This window comes from Trematomus bernacchii, unplaced genomic scaffold, assembly GCF_902827165.1.
Source record: "Trematomus bernacchii unplaced genomic scaffold, fTreBer1.1, whole genome shotgun sequence".
Lineage (NCBI taxonomy): Eukaryota > Metazoa > Chordata > Actinopteri > Perciformes > Nototheniidae > Trematomus > Trematomus bernacchii.
Window position 1 is genome coordinate 1,125,396 of NW_022987821.1, and position 24,548 is coordinate 1,149,943.

The following is a 24,548-nucleotide window of genomic DNA, read 5'->3' on the forward strand; positions in this document are numbered from 1 at the left end:
CCATATTACTTTAACTTTATTACTTTTAAGTACAATTTCCTGATTATAACTCATAACATTTTCACGAGGCATTTTTGAATTGTAACAGAGTATTTTCACACTGCGGCATTTAGCACTTTCACTTAAGTAAAGGATCTGAATGCTCCCTCCACCACTTCATACACTATATTTGTATTATAAAAACATTTCCAGTATATATGTGCAGCTCTTAGCTAGTAATAACTTACTACGTTGATAAGCAAATGCATTTACATTTCAAGTATTGATAATTTATAAAAATATATCTTATATCAGTTTGTCTTCCATGGCATCATTTGAAATGTGACTATTGCATACATTCATATTGATATTATGTCAGCTCTGATGTGCAGTCACAGTACTTGTTGAGTATATTTGACTTCAGTGTGCAGTCTGTCAGGACTCTGGTGCTTTCACGCCGCGGCTCTCCACCACCTCCAGCACAGCCTCCCTCTCTGCATGCTCATGCACGTCAGAGATCAGATCCTCCAGCTCCTCGCCTCCTCTCATGAACTCCTTCAACATGGAGCAAAACACATTCAACTCATGAGAAACAGTACAGGAAATAAAGCATGATACAATAAATATTCAAAAAGAAAGTGTGCTGGTTTCTTATGATTGTGGACACTCCCTTACCTTAATGTCTCTCGTACCATATCCAGTCCTGTGGTCTGTGACGCGATCCTGGCTGAAGTTGTAGGTTCGAATCCTCTCTGACTGAGAACGTGTGCCCACCTGTAGTGAATGGGGGTAAACAGATAAGAAGTTAAAAAGATTTCTGAATATTATATCTGTGTTCCTTGTCAAATTGGGAGTTCACTTACCTGCTGCTTTCGTGCCGAGTGCCTCTGCTCGGTGTCTTTACCCCTCATGCCCTGGTAGAGCCGGGCCCGCAGCATGCGCATGGCAAGGTCTCTGTTCTTCAGCTGAGAGCGGGTCTCCTGGCACTCAGCTGTTACACCTGTTGATAAGCAAGAGAATAAACGATAAGGCGTGATGTTGATACGACAGGAGAGCTGAAATACTCTTGCATGTTTTACCGGTGGGAAGATGAACGATGCGCACTGCGCTGTCTGTTGTGTTGACGCTCTGGCCCCCAGCGCCCCGAGATCTGAACGTGTCGATGCGAAGGTCCCTCTGTTCGATGTGCACGTCAAACTGTGAACACGGGAGACAAAAATAGAGAGGCATGTAGAACAATTTCATGTAATAACTTCCTGAAAATTCCATAACATTTCCCTTTTTTGTGATATTAATTATTTCATTTTCAACTTTAAAAATTAGCAATTAAAAAAGCATATTCTTTTTACATCATTACATCATCTGTCAAGAGTTATTACTTCAGTCAGGTTAAATGCACATTTTGTTGCATTTTAAGGCGGTATTACATTGTTTGGTTACTATTTACATACTGTTTCTTCATGCTAATAAACACCGCCTGAGGAGAAAGCAGAGAGTAGAGTACCTCCACTGGCTGAGGCAGGATGATGACAGTCATGGTTCCCGTGTGAATACGCTGCATCCTGGAGGAGAGGCCCACCTCGGGGATCCTCTGCACCCGGTGTGTCCCCCCTTCATGCTTCACATGTCTGTACACATTCTCCCCTGCTATTCTCATGGCTGCATGGTGGAGGCCACCTGAGAGACACAGTCTAAATTATTAAATGAAAAATGATATCTATATAAGATTTTGGCCATATGAAGCAGAATATACAACATTAAGGATAGACATTTCAAGCTTCATTTGACTAGATGATGAAAGAGTTATACAAACAAAAATGTGACTGACCTATCTCAGCAGTTGTGTAGTTCAAAACGTCAAATTCCCAATTCTTGTAAGAGGCAAAGCCCTGGTACATGTCAAACATTTCCCTTGTGAACTGCTGACAGATGTCCCCTGAAATCACATCAACGGATATTAACATAACAAACTGGATGTTATTTTACATATTTATTTGATACATAGTGAAGATTCTTTCGTACCTCCTGTTGTCCGTCCTGATACAACCTCCATCACAACATTACTGGAATCCAGAGGGTCGACAGGAACAAGAGCCCTGATTAACTGGAGAGAAAGAATATCATGTTATTAGCTGTTCTATAACACATTTTTACACATGTCTGATCGTGCCCTTGTGTTCTCACATCTTTTCTTAAGGCCAAAATCTTGTGTGAGATTTGCACTTCCTCGTCTTTCAACAGCTGGGTCAACTGTTCATCTTCATCTTTGGTACCTGCTGAACCTGAACAAAGCAATGCAGAAATGTCAGATATTTTCATCCCAACTGCATTAACTGCCTGAAATACACAATGAATATTCTGACAAAAATAATAAAATACATTAGGAGATATTTTGTAATAGAATATTGAGCCTTAGTTCTTATTTATAGACAGCAATACCTATTATTTACTTGAAAGACATTCTGAAAGAACCTTATATTCTTAGTTGCAAGACTTTGTCAGACTTTAAATGGACTCCTACACAACCTAAGACAAATATATAAAGGATCAATGTGGCACTAAATTGTGAGTTTACATGTTGATAATTGTTTCTGACATAAATATAATAAAATACTCACTATGCAGGAGTGAAAGGATTTCCTCCTGGTCTTTCAAGGCTTGTTGAATACTCTCAAACACATTTGCCAGAGGCAGCAGCTCCTTCTGCCTCTTAATGAGTATTTTCCTCTCTGATTCACTGAGTTGTGCATGCTGTATCTTCTTACTGGAGTCTTTGTACTCCTCCACGAGCTGCTGGAGAAACCTCTGAACAGACTCAGTCTTGTACAAGTCCCCAAAACCACTGTGAGAGAGGCGTTTTGGTGCTACTGTGCCCCAGTGTTGTTGCACCTTTGTGATGTTAGCATATTCCAGACTGGTGTGTCCTGTAAGTGTCCTCCATCCTGCTCTTCTTCCTCTGCTGCTGTAGAATACACGGCTACACAAAGCGCATAGTCGAGGCAAGCGATTTACAAGCATTTGACTACTTTTAAAAAGGGCCATTCATAAAGTAGAACAATATTCCCATGTGTTGATCTAGTGTTAGCAACAACTGTCACTTCCACTGTTGCTAGCTGTAGAGACCGGATGTAGCTTTGGAAACGTAACCAGGTCGAGCAGAGGTGACCTCTGGGAACTGTAGTTTTATTGTTTACGCAGTTAGTTGAATTATATAAAATAATAAATAATAGCTCTCTAATAATTTCCTTAAGTAAAAAATGCTCGTAATTTAATATTTGATTATTAACTGTATTTCTTAGACTCATTGGCTTAAACACTCAATACCATTTTTATTGTCAGCTACATCAATTAGCTACGTCATTATAATTATTATATCAACGAGCTTCTCGCTAACATAACGTTAGCTAACTGATGTCAAAATGTCAACATTTGGAGCCAGTGAAGATGGTAATGTATTAACACAACAAATATAGTTGAACATGTTCACTGACAAAAGATTAATAATGTGGTGGAAGTTTGTTTAACTGAGTCTAAGGGGGGCTTTTTAACTTTGATCAAAAACATTAACGCTAATATTAGGCTAATAAACTAGCATAACTGTCTTGGCTAGACAATTTTAGCTCCCTTGAGACCTGCTTTGAAGCTTTGAACTTGCTATTAACTTTATGTGCTGCTAGTTAAGCTGTAGCTATAACTTAATTAAAGGTTTGTTAAGCTACATGTCTAAATCCCTAACATTTTGTTATGTGAACATTTACAGTCTCTTCAATACACTTTTGTTTACTGTCCCCCAGGAGTACAGGAGAAGCCTAGGTTTTCATTAACCAAGGCGGTGCAGGATGTCAGTAAACACGGCTATGCCCAGACTGAGACCCTGAAAGACAAGCAGAAGACACTCATCTCCCTGCAGGTTCATATCTACCCCAGTTTAATTTAATACAGGCTTTAATATAGTCTTCCACACCCAATCTGTTATGCACTTTCTAGCAAAGTTTTCACATTTCCATTAGATAGGAATTAGTTTGGATGAAAGAAAGGGGATTGTGTTGATTAATGCCACTGCAGTTGTGCCACTGCAGTTATGGTAATGCTAAATAGTAGAAAAGGCAGTAGTTTTACACAATTATTACATAACAATTAGTAGGGGTTTAATGTGATAGAACCAAACGTACATGTGTAACAAAATGTCTATTTAAATGGTAGTTTTTGCACATACATATAGTTAATTATTAAGGAATATGCTTCCATGCAAAAAGGAATAGACATGGTTTCTAATCTCTCAACGAGAGTAAACTGTGAGTGTGATTTTATGTCTCTTTCAAAACACCTTTGCTTCACAAAAAATGAATTATTGGGGATTAAACAGTGATTTGGACATTTTGGTTTGCCTCCCTTATCAGGCAACTCTTTCAGGGGTTGAGAAGAAGGGCGAGATGTTAGAGAAGGATCTAAGATCTAAAACCAGGGAATTCCTAATGCTGGAGGGTGAGATGGAGCACCTGGAGTGGCAGACAAAAGTCCTGCATCAGCGCTATGCATCCATCAGCAAGGAAATAACAGATATCCACATTGGTACAAGTGAGGAGGAGGAGAACGCTTGCGTGGCACTGGCGAGATTCAACACTTACCGAAGCAAGATGGAGGGTCACAGAGCAGCTGTTCTGCATGCGGCGAGCCAGACGGAGGCCCACAGAGAGCTGGAGGAGAAGAGAGCGCTTGTCCAGATGCTGCGAGAGAAGAAAGAGGCGCTGAAGGCAGATTTGGATAATCCGAACGGGAACACAGTGCAGATGGCAAAGGTGGAGAACATACATTAGAGGATAATTAACTCTTTGAAACTTTGAACCTACCATGTTGATTGTATCCATCTCTTTTCTGCAGAGTGAGAATGAAACTCTGAAGAGGGAGATCTCTGTGATGAGGGAGTCTATAGCTGCGAAGAAAGAGCAAGTGCGAAAAGAGTTTTTAACTCATACCCAGATAAAGAAAGACATAGAGGTATGGGAGAGAGAAATGGTGACTTTATCGACAAGGGCCACTACTAACAATTATTTATTTTCATCAGCTATGAATCTACAGATAACTGACATGTATTGATGACATTAGTTTGGCCAGCTAAAGTCCAAAACGGTTCAATGTCTGCTATCATAAAGAGTATCTCTATTTCCAGTACTAATATACATTAAATGCTTTACTTTATAAAAAAACAACATGTAGGTTAAACTAACTTTGTCATAATAATGAAGACATTTCCTTTAGCCAATATTTGCAGATGACCTAACTGCAACACCGGATGGCTGACTGTTACACAACTTATTTTAAAATACAAAAGCACCAAAAAATGTATCAGGTCTCAAGGCCAAAATGATCATTTTTGTTTCCGTTAATGTTTTTCTCAGATCCAGAACAAGCGCTATGAAGCCATTGTGAAGCGTCTCCACTGCCAACTGAGCAGGGCCCAGGCTGTGCACAGGTAAACATAGATCCAATACAACTCCAGTGATTATACTGTATTTAAAATAAAGTGCTTTGTTTAGATTATGATTTGAAATCTATGGACAAGAAACAAGTAGTCAAGTAAAAGTGGAAACACTACATGCTTATGAGCTTTAAAAGACAGAAAACAAGGATGTTTTTATTTCAATTTTTACATTAAACAGCATCACACCATTATGGATGTTTTTTTTATATCTCTTTGCATCACTTCATAAATCAATAAATATTGTAAACAGCCATAACTGTGAAAAGGAATCTAACTTCGATACAACCAACGTTAATATCTAGGCCGTCTCCGATACCGAACTCCGGTGCTGATAAGGCTCCGGTGAACGGCCGTCCAATCTTTTCAGGACAAAACCCCAGAATCTACACGCAAGATCAACGTAATCTGTTTAGGGGGGCGTTTACAGCGTGGCCTCTAACACCAAACTGCCCGTCGTATCCCTATTTAGGCACTCCAGCCTCGGATGTCCGACCGCTAGGATAGCAAAACGGAGTGTATAGTGTAGTAGGTGTTGGTGGGCTGGTGGAACCCCAGAGCAGTATCATACTGCCCCTGGAGGGGAAACCCTGTGTCGTTGGGAGACCCCTTGGTAATTAGGGCAGCTTCAGGACCCATAATCCCTAACCCCCCATTTTGATCCCCTTATGCCAATTAAAACAATGCAAATGTAAAATCAAACACAGCCAGAGTCAAACATTAATATCACAGCAGTGACATTACCACATCAGCAGAGCATATGTCATATTTCAACGTCAATCAAAACCCACATCAACCACAGTAGCCAATATGAAACTACAGTTTAACTTTAGCAGAGTTTCTATCCCCTTAAACAATTTCAAATCCAAATGATCAACTAATGTCAGCCTTTTCCAAGGAAGGGTGTTCTTACCTCACTCTAAGACCAAGCAGATACCTTCAGAGACCACGAGAGAGACCAGGAGTTGGTTAGAAATGTACAAAGTACAAACCGGTTTTATTAAGGTTTTAACAAAAATAGAGGATTACAAGAATCCTAAAAAATAACAAAGACACAAGGTCAAAATACAAAAGCAACAGGTTCACAAGTCAAATGTCCTAAAGCCGTCTAAAAGAGCCCAAGCCCAGGCCCAGGGCCCAGGGCTTGGGCCTCAGAAAACTTCCTCCAAGCTCTCTAGCCTTCAAACCTCAAAAAGCCTAAAAAAAGCCCCAAAAGCCTAAACAGCCCCCCTTTCTCTTCACACATCATCTTTTATAGTCTCTTGCCTGCTCCCTCTCTGCATCAGGTAGTTTCCCCTTGTCTACCTTTGAGGGAGAAGGAGGTCACATATGTTCAACTTTTAATTAAAAATGTAAAGTTAAAATTAAAACAAATAAAGACTTATAGTAATAATATGCAATTTTAACAAGAGGGAACATGAACATGTTTCATGAAAGCAGAACACTTTGTCAATGTCATGTTTAGAATCAAGTTTTTTCTTTAAACATTTAATTTCAAATATGCAAACTTTATACTTTAATTTATTAACAGAGACTTCATTTATTAAGACAATAAGGACAGCCTGTCTCTATGATTCGCTGGCCCAGGAAGTTGATTCGACCCTTTGCGTAGGCCGCCTGCATCCTGTGCTTCATTGTCTTCGTACCCGTTGTAACCGCTCTCAAGGTGTCAAAAACCACAAGTGCCTTCTCAGAATTGTGGCTGGAACTTTTACGTTTTTATTTCCCCATCTAGCATAGGTCAAAAGTTCAGAATGTTCTATCTAGTTTCACATGCCTGGTTTCACACTGAAAATACATGATGGAAACATACATCCTTTCTATTTACAGCCAATTTAGCATCTTTTTATCAATGGTAAGCTTAATAGAGGTAGGTGAGGTAAAGGTCAGGTCTGACCATAGGGTCTGACACGGCCACTTAAACAGCAAAACTGTCAACAACTGTATCAGTTGTAGCCATGTTTTAAGGAATAATGTTTCCCTAGTCTTAAGAAAATGATTTACTGTACCACCCAGACGTTCATAACCCTATCTCTTTTTAAAGGGAGTTTTCTCTCTTTTTGTTATTTACCAGAAGGCTATTTAGAGGTAAATTGCTCTGATTACAACAAGGTTCCACATGTTTAACACTGCCAAACTGTTTGTGCTTTCCATAGGCAAATGTCTGAGGAGGTTTACCACATGGAGAGAAAGCTAGCGGAGCTTAAAGGGCAGCGGGGGTCATCTCAGGACTCAGCGGTCAGTGTCTTGTTTAAACTGGATAAACATGCTTCATCAAATCACACTTTATAGCATTGTTTTGCTATCCCATTGAATAGGTCTGGTTGTAGGAAAAAGTGTGGTTGTTACTAGATTTGAACAGCAGGGGGAAGCAGTGTCAACTAGATGTCCTAGTCCTGTTTGACTTCATCACAAAACCCTCACAGCCGTTTGATATTAATGTTTATAGCAGAAAGGGTGTGAAAGAAATATCAGTAGAAACATTAAAACACCTGTTATCACATTGTTTGAGTTCCTTTAATAACAGGACAGCATTACACGTTCTTAGACTTAATGAGGGGCAGCATCAGCAATGCGTGGGATGGGATTTTGGGGCGGGTGATGACAGTTAATCGGGTTGTCCAGTCAGTGTCCACTACAGCGTCCCGTGCAGAACAGAAGCTAAGTGTCTGCTCTAACTGTCGCTGTTGTTTTGGAACACGCTGTTCCAGCTTCCGCTCCAACGGGCCCCTGATGCTCCGCGAGGTGACAGCCCCACTGTCGGCTGACAAGGGCGTGACTGACCCTGCTACTTCAGCCAGAACTTAAAACTAATCACACAAACACACTGCCTTTTCAGAAAACTGTTGGCATGTATATTTGATAATACAATTACACTGCGTGGGTACTTCTTTGTGTAGATGTTGGATCATCTGCAGAGGTGATATGTGTGGGGCCAGCTTTCCAAAGCCATCCTAGCATTCATATCATTTAGTGAACCACTTAATAACACAATTTCAACACGAACACATGCAAATATTTAAAGATAATTATTCCATTTAGAAGCTAAATTAAGCTGTCTTAGGCAGTGAATTAAATAGGATTTATTTAGAGTGCGTTTGAATCCTCAGAAAGCCTCAAAATGTATTCAATTTAGTGATCTAAAAATAAGGCCTTAATTGGAATGGAAATGTCCTAAATCTACATTTCAAATGCTGCAAAACTGCAAAGACATGGGAAGTTGGATTTTATGAATCTTATAAAAAATGTTGACATTGCAATTAAGTATCTTATAATTGCTAACATTATCATTGTTTCAATAATGTAGAAAATACCTCTGATCAGGATAGCAAACAAGAACACATTGGAATTGTATTCTGAGTGGCAAAAATAGAAATACATCTACCTCATTTGAAGATAAGATAGAACCCTATTTATTTTATTGTAGTGTTCTCAGGTGTGAAACATAAAATGTCCCATATACTCAGAACATCTTTACTGGACGATGAGTGTCAGGTATAAAGTCCTTTCAAATGAATGATCTATGAAGTTCCACACGCTATACTTGCTGACATCACAGGGACAGCGTGTGCCAAAAGCCAGGAGTCATTCCTCACTAAACCACACATTCTAGTGTAGTGGGCCATTTCCTTAAAGGTGCTTTTTGGGGAGTGTATGCAGTCTGCCTGCTCTACCGCAGCACTGCAGTGACCTCATTAGCATGTCCTCGGCCCCCGGCTCCCTCAATCTGTCCAACACAAACAAAGTCATGGACAACAGTGCAGCAAGCGGGCCCAAACATCCTCTCAGAGAGGACCGGCCCGTATAGACAGAAACATACAAGCAGAGGGATTTATACTTCCCCCTTTGAGAGTTCACATTGTTAGCATGTATACAACACACACAATAACAGCGTGACCTTTTACAATGCACAATACATATTTTCTAGACCTACATGAATTTATGTTTTTCATCTAGAATTAGGCAAAAGTCACTATAAAACAATCAAAAATAAACACCAAAAACACACCGACTCAAATCCTGCCAATGCATGATAATACACACAACACAACTTATACTAGCAGGTCTAAAAGCCGAAATCATTATTAAATATATAAAATAATAAGTGAATACATGATAAGAAATTATCCAGTAATGCAAGTTATAAATAGTCACACGCATGTCGAGGGGTCTCCACTTTCCTTTATAAGAAACTCTTGAAATAAATGCCTTTCATATCCTCCCAGTGTAAGCTTTTTAAGCCTCGCTAATTAGGGAATGCATTTATCACCAGCCCTCAACCACATGCTGCTTTTATTTACTTGGCTTGCGACGCATTTGTCTATTCCACTTTGGCATCAGCGATGATTTCAAAATACACTTGGCTGCTGAAATAGAGAACATAGAGGGGGAGTTTGATTAACAAAGAAAAAACTAATGATAATTTAGAGTCAGATCGACAGTCAATTTTTAAAGCCTCATAATTCAAATCTGTTGTTAAAAAGTGTAACTGTATCATTTTAAACTGGCCTGTCAATCAGAAACATCTCGTTCACCTTGTGTTCACCTCTTGATAAATGCCCATAAAAACACATTTTCTCATGCACTTGCTATCTTACTCTCTCCTGAATCCTGTGTTAGAATAAGCAAATCCATTCCAATGATCCACTATTGTGCCAAGCCCACACGCACTTAGACTTACTTACCTTTATTCTCAGCTAAATCAAGTAAATGATTCCCCTAGGGAGAACGTTAAATCTGTTTCTAAAGCTACCAAACACCAACCTTCCTTATACACCAGGAACAGTTTGAGCAATCAATGTATGTGTGAAATGCTGACTGTAACTTCATCACATGATGGTTTCTATCATACTGTATCCAGCATCCTGACTGCAGCTCTGTAGATTAGTTTTTCCCCTGTTGCTGCTTGGCAATTACATTACATGTCATTTGTTAGACGCTTTTATCCAAAGCGACTAACATACATTCAGCACTGTGGACAATCCCCACAGGAGCAACTTGGGGTGAAGTGTCTTGCCCAGGGACACAACGACATGCTGGCTGCAGTGGGACTCGAACTTGCTATCCCCTGAAGTCCAGCACACTACCCACTGAGCCACAGCCTTCCAATCCTTATTATTGTTATTAGCAGACATAATTTTGAATAAATACTGCATACAATCGCCGACGTATGCATGTCAAATGCATACTGCATACGACAGCAGAAAATGTCCTTCTCCAGATTTGAGCGGATTAGAAAAAAACCTGAGCTCCATTTTGTTTTGGCTGGTGGTGTGTAAATGCAAATCTACCAGCCTGCTGCACATTATACCAGCAATTAGCTGCAAAGGGTTCTAATTTAGTGCCCTGCCTCTGCATGCCTCCCATTAAGGTTGTACTCTAGCTCGTGCATGATGGAGTGAGTGTGAAACCCCATTGGCTGGCTGCCGTGCATGTTGCGTGGAGACAAACATGGCTGACCTGAGAAATCGTTATGTGCATGCCTCTAGTGCAGTGTTGTGTGTAATAAATTCCTAGCTCCTGCTACTGTAGGTTGAGGATATTTACGGCCAACATAGCTGTGTAAAAAACGAATGCATCATGGGAGTGTGATTATTTTGGTGTCATTCGGTCGTGTGTTTCCAAGTGCTCCTGTCTCTGTTATTGTAGCTCAAATCTTCTGTGACAGCCATTTAAAAAACACACGTGTCAATGTGAAGAAGATAATCCCCCTCTTGTGAAAATATGTCTTTTTTAAGTGTTGTCACTCATCTGCTTCCTCGCTGATGTCTATCTGCTCACGACAGCGCCTGACATTTTACTTTTACACTGACAGCTGAGGTGTCTGCTTTCTCACAGCCAAGCACATGTGGGGACCGTACAGCAAGCAGGCTATTTAAATGGAGAAAACACTACTCCCTTTTGCATGAGCCCCAAGCAAGGTTCCAGATTTGAGATGCTTCCAGGTTTTAATCGGGAAAGTCATCCAGATATAAATTCAAATGAACCTACAGAGACTGAATTTGGATTAACTGGACCCATCTTTTTGTGTCTAACTGGCTAATGTGGACAACAATTGTTACACTGGTCCAGTATTGATTTAGAATTCTGCAGATGGCAATTCCAAAACAAGCTGCATTGCTAAGCAACTTGGCATCGTCAATGCACATGCACTCAAAGTACTTGTTTCTGACAGGCTCAGATTGTTATTAAAAGTGTCTGACAGCATGATTTAAAGGAATCTATAGCGTGAGAAAATGTTTTTCTTTGTCATGTGACTTGGAAACGTGACAGAAAGTTTGAAAGAGGAGTGCTGGGTGTGGCAAAGTGTTATCTAAAAGATTTTTGATTGTCATGGCTAAATATTTTAGGTCTGTTCTTGACTAATGAGATTCTTAGTTGACTCTGTAAAACGACATTCCTCCACAGACAAGAATGTAAAATCATACATTTCAAGTTTGAGATGTGCTCAAAAGTTTTCTTGGAAATACGAAACTAAGAACAAATAAAGCATTAATAAATGATGCTAGTTCTCTAAGACCAAACAACCAATAAGTAGGACTTATCCACTAAAAGGGGGCAGCCAAATAGTGTTTTACCGTGGATGTGGGCGATTTTGATACGATTTTGATACAGAGAGCAAACTTCAGAGGAAAATGCTGAAGTTCTCTGTATCCATAATGTTGTGGATATTATAAACCTGCGCCTTTTAGTTGTATGTACACCGACAATACAAGTATATATACTAGTGTATTTGCTCAATTTCAATTTCTGAAAGTCTAGTGCTCATTAATCATACAAAAAACATGGGGAAGTAGCATCCAGGTTACAACCGACTTCCACGCTGCAGCTGGTGGGCGGTTGGTGGTACTCGACCTTCAATTACTCAGGTGATTGTGTTCAGTCACACCCTATGGTGGGATGAGCTTTCCGAGAACAAGAACTACGCCCTGAATGACCATCCTTCCTCAGGAGACAATCCAGGACGGGTTTGCACTTGATTTAAAAAAGATGGACTCAGCTTCAGAGGCTGATCCAGTCCCACAGAAATCTCCCACTGCTAATTGTTTTGCTTTGGCTTTCAGAAGCTTAGTGCCTCGTAGACCCCCTCAGGCGACAGCTCAGTCAACTTGAGTGTAGCTTTGCCTCCCGAGAGAGTTTATTTACCTCCTTCTGTTTACACAAGTAATTAGTGTCTCTGTAAAGTTATCCAGAGAAGGTCCTTTCTCACAAAGTTGACTCATCCTGACCCGTGAAACTGCTCCCTCGTGGGCGTGTGTACAGGAGGGGGGAATAGGGTGCAGTTTGTGTGTGGATAAGCAAATTAAAAAGAAGCAAAGTGGGAATATCCCTGCACCTGCACACACACACACACACACACACACACACACACACACACACACACACACACACACACACACACACACACACACACACACACACACACACACACACACACACACACACACACACACACACACACACACACACACACACACACACACACACACACACACACACACACACACACACACACACACACACACACACACACACACACACACACACACACACACACACACACACACACACACACACACACACACACACACACACACACACACACACAGGAAACCACTCTGGCTTCTAATTGCTCCCATTGCTTCTTGTTAGACTAAACAACACCAGCTTGCCAGTTTACCGACAAACCTGCTGACTTCCAAACAAACTTTAAGCACCGTGCCTTATTTCAACGTTGCTCGTGACTCATTGATGACTAAAAACATTCTCGCGGGGGGTCACAAGGGCGTTCATTTTCCAGAGAATAGGAGCTGTGCCCTTTTTACACAGAAACCAGGTGAAGGTGTTCACAGCTATTAGAGGGTGTGGTCAGGAATTAGTATGAGGAATGTCTAGATTTGCATCGGCTTGAAATCTCGGTTTGTAGGAGCAAGAACTCGAGAGCATGACATCACACACACACACACACACACACACACACACACACACACACACACACACACACACACACACACACACACACACACACACACACACCACACACACACACACACACACACACACACACACACACACACACACACACACACACACACACACACACACACACACACACACACACACACACACACACACACACACACACACACACACACACACACACACACACACACACACACACACACACACACACACACACACACACACACACACACACGTAACGGAGCCCCACCTCGCTTAGTACCTGAGCAACGCAAACACATCGCCGTGCTGGTATCCATGGCAGCAAACAGGACTTTTTAGGACACATTCAGCGAGTGTTTGACCTTAAACCAGCTTACATAATACAATGCATGTGGGCGGCGTGAAACTGCTAATATATACATGAACACTTGCCCACACATAGAGACAATAATTAAGGCGAATAGTGATTTATTTAAACTCAAATTAATCATGATTCCACCTCCAACAGTATGAACAGGATTCTGTATATGATGTATCTGGTTCCCCTTACTAATTGGATTGTCATTATTACTGACACATCAGTATATCAGCAGTCTTTTAATGATGTAGCTGGTTGGACTATTTATGATTTAGTTGATTCTCAGACAAAACAAGACATTTAAGACGTCACATTTCGCCAATTTCTGTCTTTATAGACCAAACAACAAATTCAATACTCCAATCCGGCAGCCCTTTGACAATGCATTCTAACATGTGCTTAACATACGTTTTTTAATACCTTCATTTGCAGGAAAATAGAGTTGCGCAGTAATAAGGACAATATGTCAATGAAATGTAATTTAGACCAGAAAGCATCATATATTTAAAAGGAAAGTACAAGTACCTCGGAGTTGTATTTGAGTACATGGATAGTGATTCAAAGTAACATTTGCCAATGTTTCAATACGTCGCAGACTCCTGATTGTGCACTATTCAGATGTTTTGCACCTGTCCTACATACTACATCCTGCAGTTCAACTTTGCCAAATACAGATGAAACACTTGTTTATTTTGCCCCTAATCTTTCTCGTTTGTAATCCGATCACACGTGCCTTTTCCAAAACGTCCTACATTTAAGGACATTAACTAACATTAGCCTGGCGTCTGTATATTAAACCCAGGTGGAAAAACGCAAAGCCTTAAAGTTTTATAGTAGCACATTACTTATAAATAGCGTGGTAAATAAACAGTGTAATCTAGGACACTGGGTGCTTCACATGCCAGATGCAGGCGGGCTGTAATGAGCTCCGGCACAAGTGATGAGGAGGCGGTTTAGTTCCTCCGCAGATAGAAAGTAGGGCAGTGGGGGCAGCAGGGAGTCCCGGGTCACGCACAACGTCAGGAGAACAAGTGTGCGTGCAAGCAAAGAGGAGGGGGGGTTCATTTGTTTCTTCTGTATCCAGACAGAGAAAGTAAATTATGAATGAAAACTGAGAGGGAAGCAACGCTGGGAAGGAAGTAGAGCTCAAGTGCGCCGCCCCCCCCCCTCTCCTCCCTTCCCTAATGTCTTTTTTTCCCTCGCATATACAGAGATGGAAAGCTCCGCACTGTCCTGTACATACTGTTCCCTATATTCCCCCTCTCACAAGCACAAAGAAACCACAGCTGCGGTTTTATCGCTCTGCAGCGAGCTCTTTTTTTCTCACAGAGCATTGAACACCGCAAATGAAAAACATCCTCCCGTTTACCCGCCCTATTCTGTTCCTAAAATGTTCCTATATGACTGAGAACAGACTGACCTCATTCTATATAAGATTTTTTTTGATTGTGCAGTATAACTGTCAAGTTGAATGGAATTGTGTTTCATGCAATTTTGCAACCTACCTCCAACGTAGCGTAGAGAAGCTAACCCAAGATAACTATGTGCTGTTGATGTTAGCTCTGCAGGTGTATTGGTAGAAACGGAACATTTTAGTAACCTTATATAGACCTCTTTCCTATTTCTCAAGTTAACACGTTTTGCTATTACACGTGCCCAGTGCTCAACATTCCCGCAGAACTAGCTTGAAATCCACAAAACTAGCTGATAATTAGGAAAATATTTAGCATTTACCTCAAATCACGGCTTTGCCAAAGGAGAAGCTTTACAGAGCTGCGACTAAAGCTGTAGACTGTTCTTTATGTACCAAACTTAGATGACCTATATTAGCTGATAATATATATTATATATGATGTTTTCCCCTTTCGATGTAAAACCACCCGCACATGATGATATAAAAGGCCTGACTTCATTTTCCACAAACCCCCCTTTCAAGCACTTGAACCGTAGTATAAATATAGGACATTTACAACATCCCATTCGCTACAGGCTGCAGAAATAAAGACAAAGAAGCAGCCACTCTTTAAGGCTGTACTTCTCCGATGGCACAGCTGAGATATCACATCATGCAGACCCAGCAGCCTTTTACACCTCCTGCTTGTTTACCACCCCGTACTGTACACCAGGTGTGTGTGGGTGTTAAGACGCCAATATTTGCCTATTTCCTGCTGCTGTTTGTTTTTTTAAAGGGAGCATCAGTGGCTGCAGGCCTCAGAAACCATTTGCTTTGAATAAGGAGCCCAACCTATCGGAGAAAGTCCATGGCAGTAAATATTAACGCTGTTTTTTGCTTTGTCCCGAGGCTGAGGTGTTTCAGACCAGCATGTCACCTTGCACCTACTCCCTGGGGGTATAATCCTTCAAAAACATTTCACATTACAAGCTTTTAATGTCACATGTCTCTTTTTTTTTCCCGACGTGTCTTTGTTGTCAGTGACAGTTAGCCGAGGAGTGTAAAAATGACAAATGACAGCTATAAAACAGACATTTCGGAGCTGGCAGAAACCTGAAAAGCCATTGGTTGTCTGGTGTAAAGATTTCACACATTGTGCCCACTCTCTGCTGTATCGTGACTGCAGCTGAAATACAGACCCCTCCTCTGCCTTTGTTTGCTCTCTATGGATTGCGTGCTAGCGTGTGTGTGCTTCTTTGTGTACATTTACCAGTTTGAGGCGGTGAGAGTTGTACTCAGCTTAAATTCCCACATTTCTTAAGTTACAAATACAGCGTTTGTGTCAATGTTGATTAAAGGAGAGAAATAAGATCTTGTTTTGGATAAAGAGAGGAGGTATGAATGAGTCTGGAAGCTCGGGTGCTTTAAATCAATGTGACGAGAGACAATTCACACAGGTACTACGGAGGAGTGTTAGAGTCAGGTAAAGGGGGGAAATGAGAGGAGAAAGACTGTTTTATTAAGAATTTTGACAATAAAATCAAAATGACTAAATCAAATCCCAGGAGATGGATTTATTCTTTTTACGTTATTTGCAACGGTTCAACTTAGTTCTCGAAGTTTATAAGTTATTATGGATGTTTCAACTTTGTTTCCGACATTTACACTTTATTCCAAACGTTTTGATTTCATTCTCGACATTTACTTTTATTCTCCATGATAACTAGATTCTGATTTTACGATTGGAACTACCTTTTGAACATTTTTGTCATCTTTCTGCAAGAGACACTTCAAGAATGTATTAATGATTTCTTTACGAGAAACTGCTCGAGCCATGACGTACTGTAAGTGGCGACAGATATATTATCTCATGGCTTTAAAGTTCAAGAGGTATAATTAAGTACAATTTAGAGCTATTCAATATTTTTGGGTTTAGAAAAAAAAAACGAATACAGTACAATGATTAAGAAATCGCGCACTGTTTAAAGTCTATATGTTGCAATATGTCCCGAAGGCAAACAATATATTCTGTTACACAATAGGGAACTGTTGCAACTGCATTAAAGACCATTACAGAATACAGAAACACCCCACACTGCTGCACCCTTTGTGTCCCACGCTAATGTTTCATCTGTGTTCTAATGCAGCTCTGCACCTGCCCTGTTGGATGAGGACACCGTGTCCTGTTTGGTCAGACTGAGGGCAATATCAGAAACAATGCACAGAATGGGAACGTCTCTGTGTGCATGGCATCGAGGCGCATACATTGTGATGCGTGTGTACGTGCGAGTCAGCTGTAAAGTATATGTACAGACTGTGCTGGAACAGCCTGTACTTCTCCTAAAACCCCTCAGCTAAAGAGAGGAGGGGGGGGGGGGGATGTGTGTGGGGGTGAGACCTACAGATCATCACAGCATGTGTGCATATCTATTATATCTCTGTGGTGTCATTCTGCCACGGAAAATCATGAAAAAGGTGGTGAATGTCATGTTCTAACTCGCTCTGCTTTTCCTTCTTGATGGAATGTATATGAATAGTACCCATATGACATTTAAATTATAGGCTGTATTAGTTATGAAAGAGGGGGGAAACAGAAAAGAGAAAACTAACATATGAGGATTTGTATACATATGTTGGTGCCGATAAGTCAATATGAAAATCTCATTCAAAATCACTGCAAAAAAAACATCCAAGTTATATTAAAAATGCCTTAAGCAGGGAATGTAGATCACATTCACAATCACATTTCATCAAATAATTTGCGATTGCATCATCTAATGTGGTCGCTGAGTTTTTAATGGCACCCTGAGTATTTCTGCTTTCCTTTTTTTGATGGCTCTGCCTGCACTTTCTTCCCGCTTCACGTGTCTGTCTGCTGCCTGAAACCGGACTGAAAACGTGAGGGAGAATCCATTTTGCAAGCAGGGAAGAATTTAAAGGAACATGTCGAATTTTTTAAGCGGGAGATCGTCTTATCTCAACAGTCAAGTTGCGGTCAGGCACGAGACTGTTGAATAATTCACTTTAAATTCTGATATATTATTAAAGTGCATGTATGAAGTGGAGCAAACAGCACTTATTCGATCCTATACATGTTCCCATCATTGAAAGGCATCATTTGAGAAATATGTCTTACGCTATCTTAGAGTTGGCAAGTTTTCAAAAACACAGGAGCCTCTGAAAATGATTTTTTCGGTTCATTTGATGTTCCTGTGATACTTAACTGCAAAGAAACTAGTCTTTACATAAAGAAAATCCATATTATTCTTTAATATATAAGACAATGTCCAATTTAATTGTCTGTCCAATAGGATCAAAGCCAACTAAACTGGATGTATATGTCCAAAAACGATATGGAAGACAAATAAATGCAGATGCCATTGTAGTCAGTGCAATGTGGATTCAAAATATAAGTTGCATTTGTTTCCACTGCCCTTTTCTGTAAGATATTGGAAGTTGAAAGAGAGACCTAAGGTGAGCGGTGAAGGACGGTGAGAGGAAGAAAATGAAGACGGCTGATTTTTCTTCCTGTCTCGAAAAAAAAGGAAGCAAACAGGAAACAGTGCGGCGATAGAGGCTGACCTCGGAGTGTGTGTTTGTATTTGCGCGTGCGGTTGAACACGATGTACCAGACGCAGGCTGAAGGTTTGAGGACATGGAGGAAGCACAGAAATAGTTTCAGAAGCACTGAAGAGACACGCTAGAAAGCTCGCTCCAAGCATCTCACTTACAGCTGCAAGAGAAGAAGGCTTTGTTGGGTCAGTGGAAGCTTCCTGAGTTTATTTAACTCCGCTGTGTCAATCTATGTGCCACTGAGCACACCCACTGTCCGTCCTGCAAACAGAAACGTGGCTCTGGGAGCTTCTCTGCAGATGTTTCAGGAGGACAGGCAGATGTCAGCCACATGATGCCTTCAGCTGCTGATTTACACAAAGCCTCCAGTATCTGGGCTGATCTAGGGTCAGGTCAGCATGGCTGAATCTGTGTAGGGCAACATTTATTCCTATGGGAACCTCTGTGGTCTCGTATCAAGCGGCTGATCAATAGTCTTCTTTAATACAGCATGATGTTAATTTAGTAATATATGGTTGATTTTAGGGTAAATTAGACAGTAGGGTATGCTTTAGGGCGGGGCTACCTTGTGATTGACAGGTCACTAACACAGTGTTATCCAGTTGCTGTTCTTGTTTCCAACATAGACGTTTTAAAGTGTGTCTTACTACATGAAAGTTGATTTAAAATGTCTAAATAATGTCTTTTCAGCGTTCGTTTGTACTTGGCTCCAGCCTCCTTTTCATGCCTGGTTGCAAATTATCCAAACGGCGAGGGCCAAAACACCAAGATGGCGACAGGAAAGAAAAAAATCCAAGATGGAGTTGGCCACAAAACAAGATGAAGTAGGCTAATACCAAGATGAAGTCAGCATAAACAAATAAAGATAGCCAAGGCTAAATATCAAAGAGAAACCCAAAACCAAGATAGTATATATAACAAGATTGTATAATTAAAAATAATCTAGTTCAACACATTTGAACTTGAGTAATACCCTAACAACTTTTAAGGACTGCTTCTGTCTTCAGTAATGTGCATATTCCATAACACTATGTTTGACCTGAAGATCACCACCGCAGCTCTTTCTCAACAAGAACGTTGGAGCTATTTCCGAGGCTGCTGTGGCTTTCGGTCCCATTTCTGTCGCACAAGGTCGAGACTTCTGTTTCCTCCTGTCTGATCTCTGAGTGCTGAGTGTCCATGCAGAGGCAGAGGAAGGACGTACTAAATGCTCACGCTGGCATTGTGACAGTCGCACGTACACCCTGATAGTTGCTGATCAGCACATTGTCTGCAGAGAACACGCTGTCTCCACTTCATCAAACCGTTGATGTCAGTCTCTGTGAGGATACAAAGTCAAATACTATTGATGCCACAATGGGAAGCAATTATCTGTTCGCTGAGGACGTCTTTCAAGCTGCACATGCAGTCCACAAGGATAGAGAAGGAGACAGATTATTGTACATTTCTGTCAGTTTAGAAACAATGGGTCCTTGGTTTCGGACAGATGTAAACAAAAGCCGCCACTCTCTTCCATCTGCCAATCATTGACTTGCTATACTTCACCCCCAAAATGACTTGATTTAGTCAATAGCTCACTTTCTGTACGTACTATTCTCATCAACTTGAAGTCAGAAAGGCCTTCAAGAAATGTCTATAAGTTTTGCACAACGACTATTTGACTATAGAGACGACCTGAGTAGAATTTGATGGTAAAACGTTCCTGTGATCTCGCAAAACACGACAAGAATGAACACGCTAATTATGACGATCCCACGCAAATATCTATTAGGATACAGTTATGATATGAGTCCATTTTGGACAGACATGACTGCATCTATGGATTATTACATTTTAGTGGCTCAAACAAACCAAGTTCATCTCCGTCTATCCTGTTGAACACACTTGTTTAGTCCCAAAATAAATACAAACAGGACATAGATACTTTACTGTATGGCCCATACACTTAAAATCCTTCAAGGGTGCTTCTAACAAACTGGAACAGTCTGTTCCACAAACAACGTGATTTACAAATTCACTGAATGTCAACCAAAAAATCATTTAGTAACACAGGCCACAGTTAACTCGATATAATCTGCTTGCATTCAAATACGTGTTTAAGTGTGCCAGGCTAACAAAGAATCCTCAAATTAGAAGATGAAATGAGCAGCCAATCCAGGAGTAAACCTCTCTTGTGATATTTAATTATCTCGTGTTTTGCACTCCTCACAAACCGTCTGGCGGATCCCAAACTCGCACCATAAAAGCAGCGATGACAGGCGTTTAGAAAACCTGCAGAACCAGATTTACATGATAAAGAAACAATCCAGACAGACGGAAAATCATTACAGTCATGGTCGTGATTTAGGGATGAAAAGTTTTTGAAAAACTCGTAGGGGGCAGGAGAAGGTGCAGAAGGGAGGAAAAGTGGAGGATCAGTGGGCTGTAATCCCCCATAATCCCCCTCCCCCCCCCATGGGGCGCCAGCGACCAGACTATGCTTCTGTCTGCGGTTTGTTGTGAGATTTCAGAGGGCTCTCGCTGGGCGGCGGGGGCACGTGCCTCGGGGGAAATGTGACTTTGGGTGAAGGACAAACGAGGACAAGGACAAACTTAAGAGCTGACCCTGAGCAACAGAAGGCCAGAGAAGAAAACAGCAACTGTGGTTTATACAGAAAAACAAATTCAGAACTCTTTTTCAGAAGGAATGCATCCCTTGATTTGTTGACTCAAAGAGAAATGCGTGTAATGACTTACATCACGGAGCGTAGTACGGTGGGATGAGCAGGAATGTCCACACATGTGTCCACAGTTCTCCCGTTAGCATCACATGCTCCATCAGACCCCCCTCTTTCTGCTCCCATGTGTGGCAGCAGCTGACTTGAGTTGAGAGTTGATTGAGAGCATGTGTGTAGCAGAAACTCCACAGGCGATCTGTTTCTGTGAAAGACTCAAACATTACCGCATTTAATGCATTAATTCATGTGAGTGAGATCAAAGGAACAGAACATCAGATTAATGTCAGACACAAAACTATGTCTGACCCCACTATTCCCACATGGCCCAGTTAAAAGGAGGACATGGCAGAACAGCCTCATATTTACAGTTTGGGGGAATTCTCTGATCAACGTCAAAATCATCTAGTTAACATCTCCTAGTTTAAGCCACAGCTATGTCCCTTTTTACTGTTTGATAAGTGCAAAATAACTTGTTTTTAAGGATGTTTCAGTTAGTATTTAAAACACCCATAGACTCAGCTTCTGACTCACTCTTGCATGTGAGGCTATAAGGCATATAAAAGGAATATTCAGTCTGATTATCAGGCTTACAAATGTACAATTAGGAAGGTTATCATAAATTGTAATTTGGGGATTTCCCATCTAACTGCTCTAACTACAGACTGTAATATTTAGAGGATGCAACCAGCTCTAAACACAGCGGCTATGTTAAAAGAAAGCCTGAAATGGTTGCCTATTTGCTATCAAGCACTGTATTTACTTCAAGGTGATATCACCTGCTGTGGGGTCGGATGCTTCAAATCTGCTGTTATCCGTAGTATATTTAGGATTTCACGGCGATGAGAGCGCTGTTAACAGGTTTTTGTGTTTGTTTGTGTTCAAACATGAACAGGTTTTCCATGTCCAGACATGGGACAGGCTTATCCCCTTGTACTGTAACATCTCCGGTGGGGGGGAGGGTCTCAGGGCACAGGAGATGGGGACACTCAGGGTTTATTGCAGCACAGAGGGGGCCCAGTTCTGGGGTGTAAAGAGGATTTTGGGGGTCGATGTTGGGCTAGATAGAAAAAATAGGCCAGAACTACAGTTTGTATGCATAATATTTTATCAGTTAATGTGTTAAAGACAGCCTACAGCTGGCCTGAAGACTTCCTCGATGAATCACGGCATTGAATGTAAATAACCAGCGTCTATTTTTGTGCTTTCCAACATCAGCAGCGGCAAAAATAGACGGGGTTAATCCACGCGTGATCCCTCGGCCTCCGAGAACATCCTGTCTCCGCGGCGGCGAGCTTGAAGAAAACACGTTTTGTCAATGAAACAGGATTTGCGAAAGTGCCATCTGGACATGGGCTCCGTCTCCACAACAAGTCTGATCCACGGAGGTCGAGGGGTGAGGCTGACCCCAGGGAGGAGGGAGGAGCACAGGGAGGGCAGGTGGAGTCCCTGGGAATAGATATACATTCAATCAAAGAGCTCATTTAATTAGATTCTCTACCAGGACACCAAACTCTGTCCTTTGTGTGAAATGTGCATACGGACTTCAATCAGTACATGTTACATTTGCAGATCTGTTATTAGAATCTTTGCTCAAAGAGGCAATGGTTGTTGGAATACATCTTCACACCCTATTGTATAGTGTTATTGGAAAAGGTCATTTTAAAATACATTAAAACTGGTTTAAATGTTATTATTAAGGCTTTGAAAGATAGCTAGAACTCCAGATGTTATCTACTGGAGGAAGACAATACAATAAATGCCATTTTGTATTTATAGAAGTCCTTTTTGTTCCTATTTGTACATTAAATTAAACAAATAAATACTGCCTGTCCTTTTTGTTATATTTATTTATTTCCCTTTTATTACATATTAAGTGGATGGTTACAATGCTCATTATTTTTAAATGTAATTTCGTATTTATAGTCTACCCTTATTAAATAAAGATGTGGTTTCTTGCTTGGCTGTGTTGATTTGACTGAATCCTCCTGGTTGTATAATATGGGCTGGATTATATAGGAAAGCTAAAAGTAGATCAGTCACATTTATCAGCAGCGCGGCTTTAAGGCTTTACATTAGCATGGAGCTTCTGTACATGTTGGGAGGAGGTTATAAAAACATATACATTAATCCTATGTTTCATAAATACTGTAGACATCCCAGCAGAAAATAAGGAGAGACTTTGTATGTTAACAGGTTAGTATAAGAATGTAAATATAAATATATATTTGTAGCTATGCAAGTGATATTCCTAATGTGTTATTTTCCTGTAAATAGGAGCTATGCATGCAATATTGCAGATATTATCATCCCCATAGTTATATAAATAACATAGTAAAATAATAAATATAGTGTAATTAACTCTAAGCGTTACATTTTAAGGCGTGTTTAACGTCCTTTTAAACACAAAAACTACGTTCAGCTTCACTAAACTCCTCCACATGACGTCGTCCTATATTCCTGCGCGCTCTCGTCCGCGCGTCCTCGCTATCAGTTTGCAGGTCCACATGCGGTGGGCGGAGCCACCGTGAGATGGCTGTGAGGAGGCTCGGTCCCTTGTAACCAATGAGAGGACAGCATATAGGTAAATATTTACATGGCGATGCCCTTCTGCGCATGTCTACTGATGTATAGGGAGAAAGCAGCCAGCCACTGGTGCTTTACACTGGGAGGTATGGGAGGCAGTGAGGGTTATTATTGGCTAGAAAATGAGAAGAGGGAAAACCAGTTGTATTTATTTCATACATACATCTTACAAACTACATGTTTAAATTATTTAATTACTTAAATCTAGAGAGGTAGAAATGGCATAAAGGTATGGTTCCTTCCAGTAAACCTGCCAGATGAGATCGGTCAGACTAATGTACTCTGGGAAATCTAAACTGGAACGACCCCTGAACACAGAAAAACATCAACAGCTATGACCTTGAAATCCAAGATGAATTCTCCTTCCATCAACAGGGTAAAAACTGTATTGTAAATGACGTAATAAAGTTGCCTTCATTAAAAAGAATAACAATTAATTTCATAGTTAAATTCGATAAATACTTTATTTCATGTAATATTATAATCGTTAAATATGGCATG

General features: G+C 40.8%; 2 protein-coding genes across 2 annotated transcripts; one reads left to right on the forward strand and one right to left on the reverse strand.

Moving 5' to 3' along the window:
- Positions 1–150: 150 nt before the first annotated feature.
- mtrf1 (mitochondrial translational release factor 1) lies at positions 151–3,092 on the reverse strand. Its single transcript, XM_034151198.1, has 9 exons — positions 2,598–3,092; positions 2,164–2,261; positions 2,002–2,083; positions 1,808–1,915; positions 1,484–1,656; positions 1,059–1,176; positions 843–979; positions 655–753; positions 151–534 (listed from the first exon to the last, which is right to left on the reverse strand). Exons 1-9 carry the CDS (start codon positions 3,019–3,021, stop codon positions 415–417), a joined length of 1,359 nt encoding a protein of 452 aa, XP_034007089.1. The 5' UTR covers positions 3,022–3,092; the 3' UTR covers positions 151–414.
- Positions 3,093–3,324: 232 nt separating this feature from the next.
- Positions 3,325–23,279, forward strand: LOC117498995 (coiled-coil domain-containing protein 122-like). The gene is made up of 7 exons (XM_034151220.1): positions 3,325–3,426; positions 3,774–3,889; positions 4,380–4,778; positions 4,861–4,977; positions 5,379–5,452; positions 7,615–7,696; positions 22,680–23,279. The coding sequence occupies exons 1-7, from the start codon at positions 3,399–3,401 to the stop codon at positions 22,692–22,694; spliced, it is 831 nt and encodes a 276-aa protein (XP_034007111.1). The 5' UTR covers positions 3,325–3,398; the 3' UTR covers positions 22,695–23,279.
- Positions 23,280–24,548: the final 1,269 nt, after the last annotated feature.

Excerpts from the sequence above, each read along its gene's own strand:
- mtrf1 (XM_034151198.1), bottom strand. The coding sequence starts at position 3,021 with ATGGCCCTTTTTAAAAGTAGTCAAATGCTTGTAAATCGCTTGCCTCGA. Across the intron at positions 2,084-2,163 it reads TTTTGGCCTTAAGAAAAGAT|TTAATCAGGGCTCTTGTTCC; the intron begins GTGAGAACACAA and ends CTTTCTCTCCAG. Across the intron at positions 1,916-2,001 it reads ATCAGGACGGACAACAGGAG|GGGACATCTGTCAGCAGTTC; the intron begins GTACGAAAGAAT and ends ATGTGATTTCAG.
- LOC117498995 (XM_034151220.1), top strand. The coding sequence starts at position 3,399 with ATGTCAACATTTGGAGCCAGTGAAGATG. Across the intron at positions 3,890-4,379 it reads AGACACTCATCTCCCTGCAG|GCAACTCTTTCAGGGGTTGA; the intron begins GTTCATATCTAC and ends CTCCCTTATCAG. Across the intron at positions 5,453-7,614 it reads AGGGCCCAGGCTGTGCACAG|GCAAATGTCTGAGGAGGTTT; the intron begins GTAAACATAGAT and ends TGCTTTCCATAG.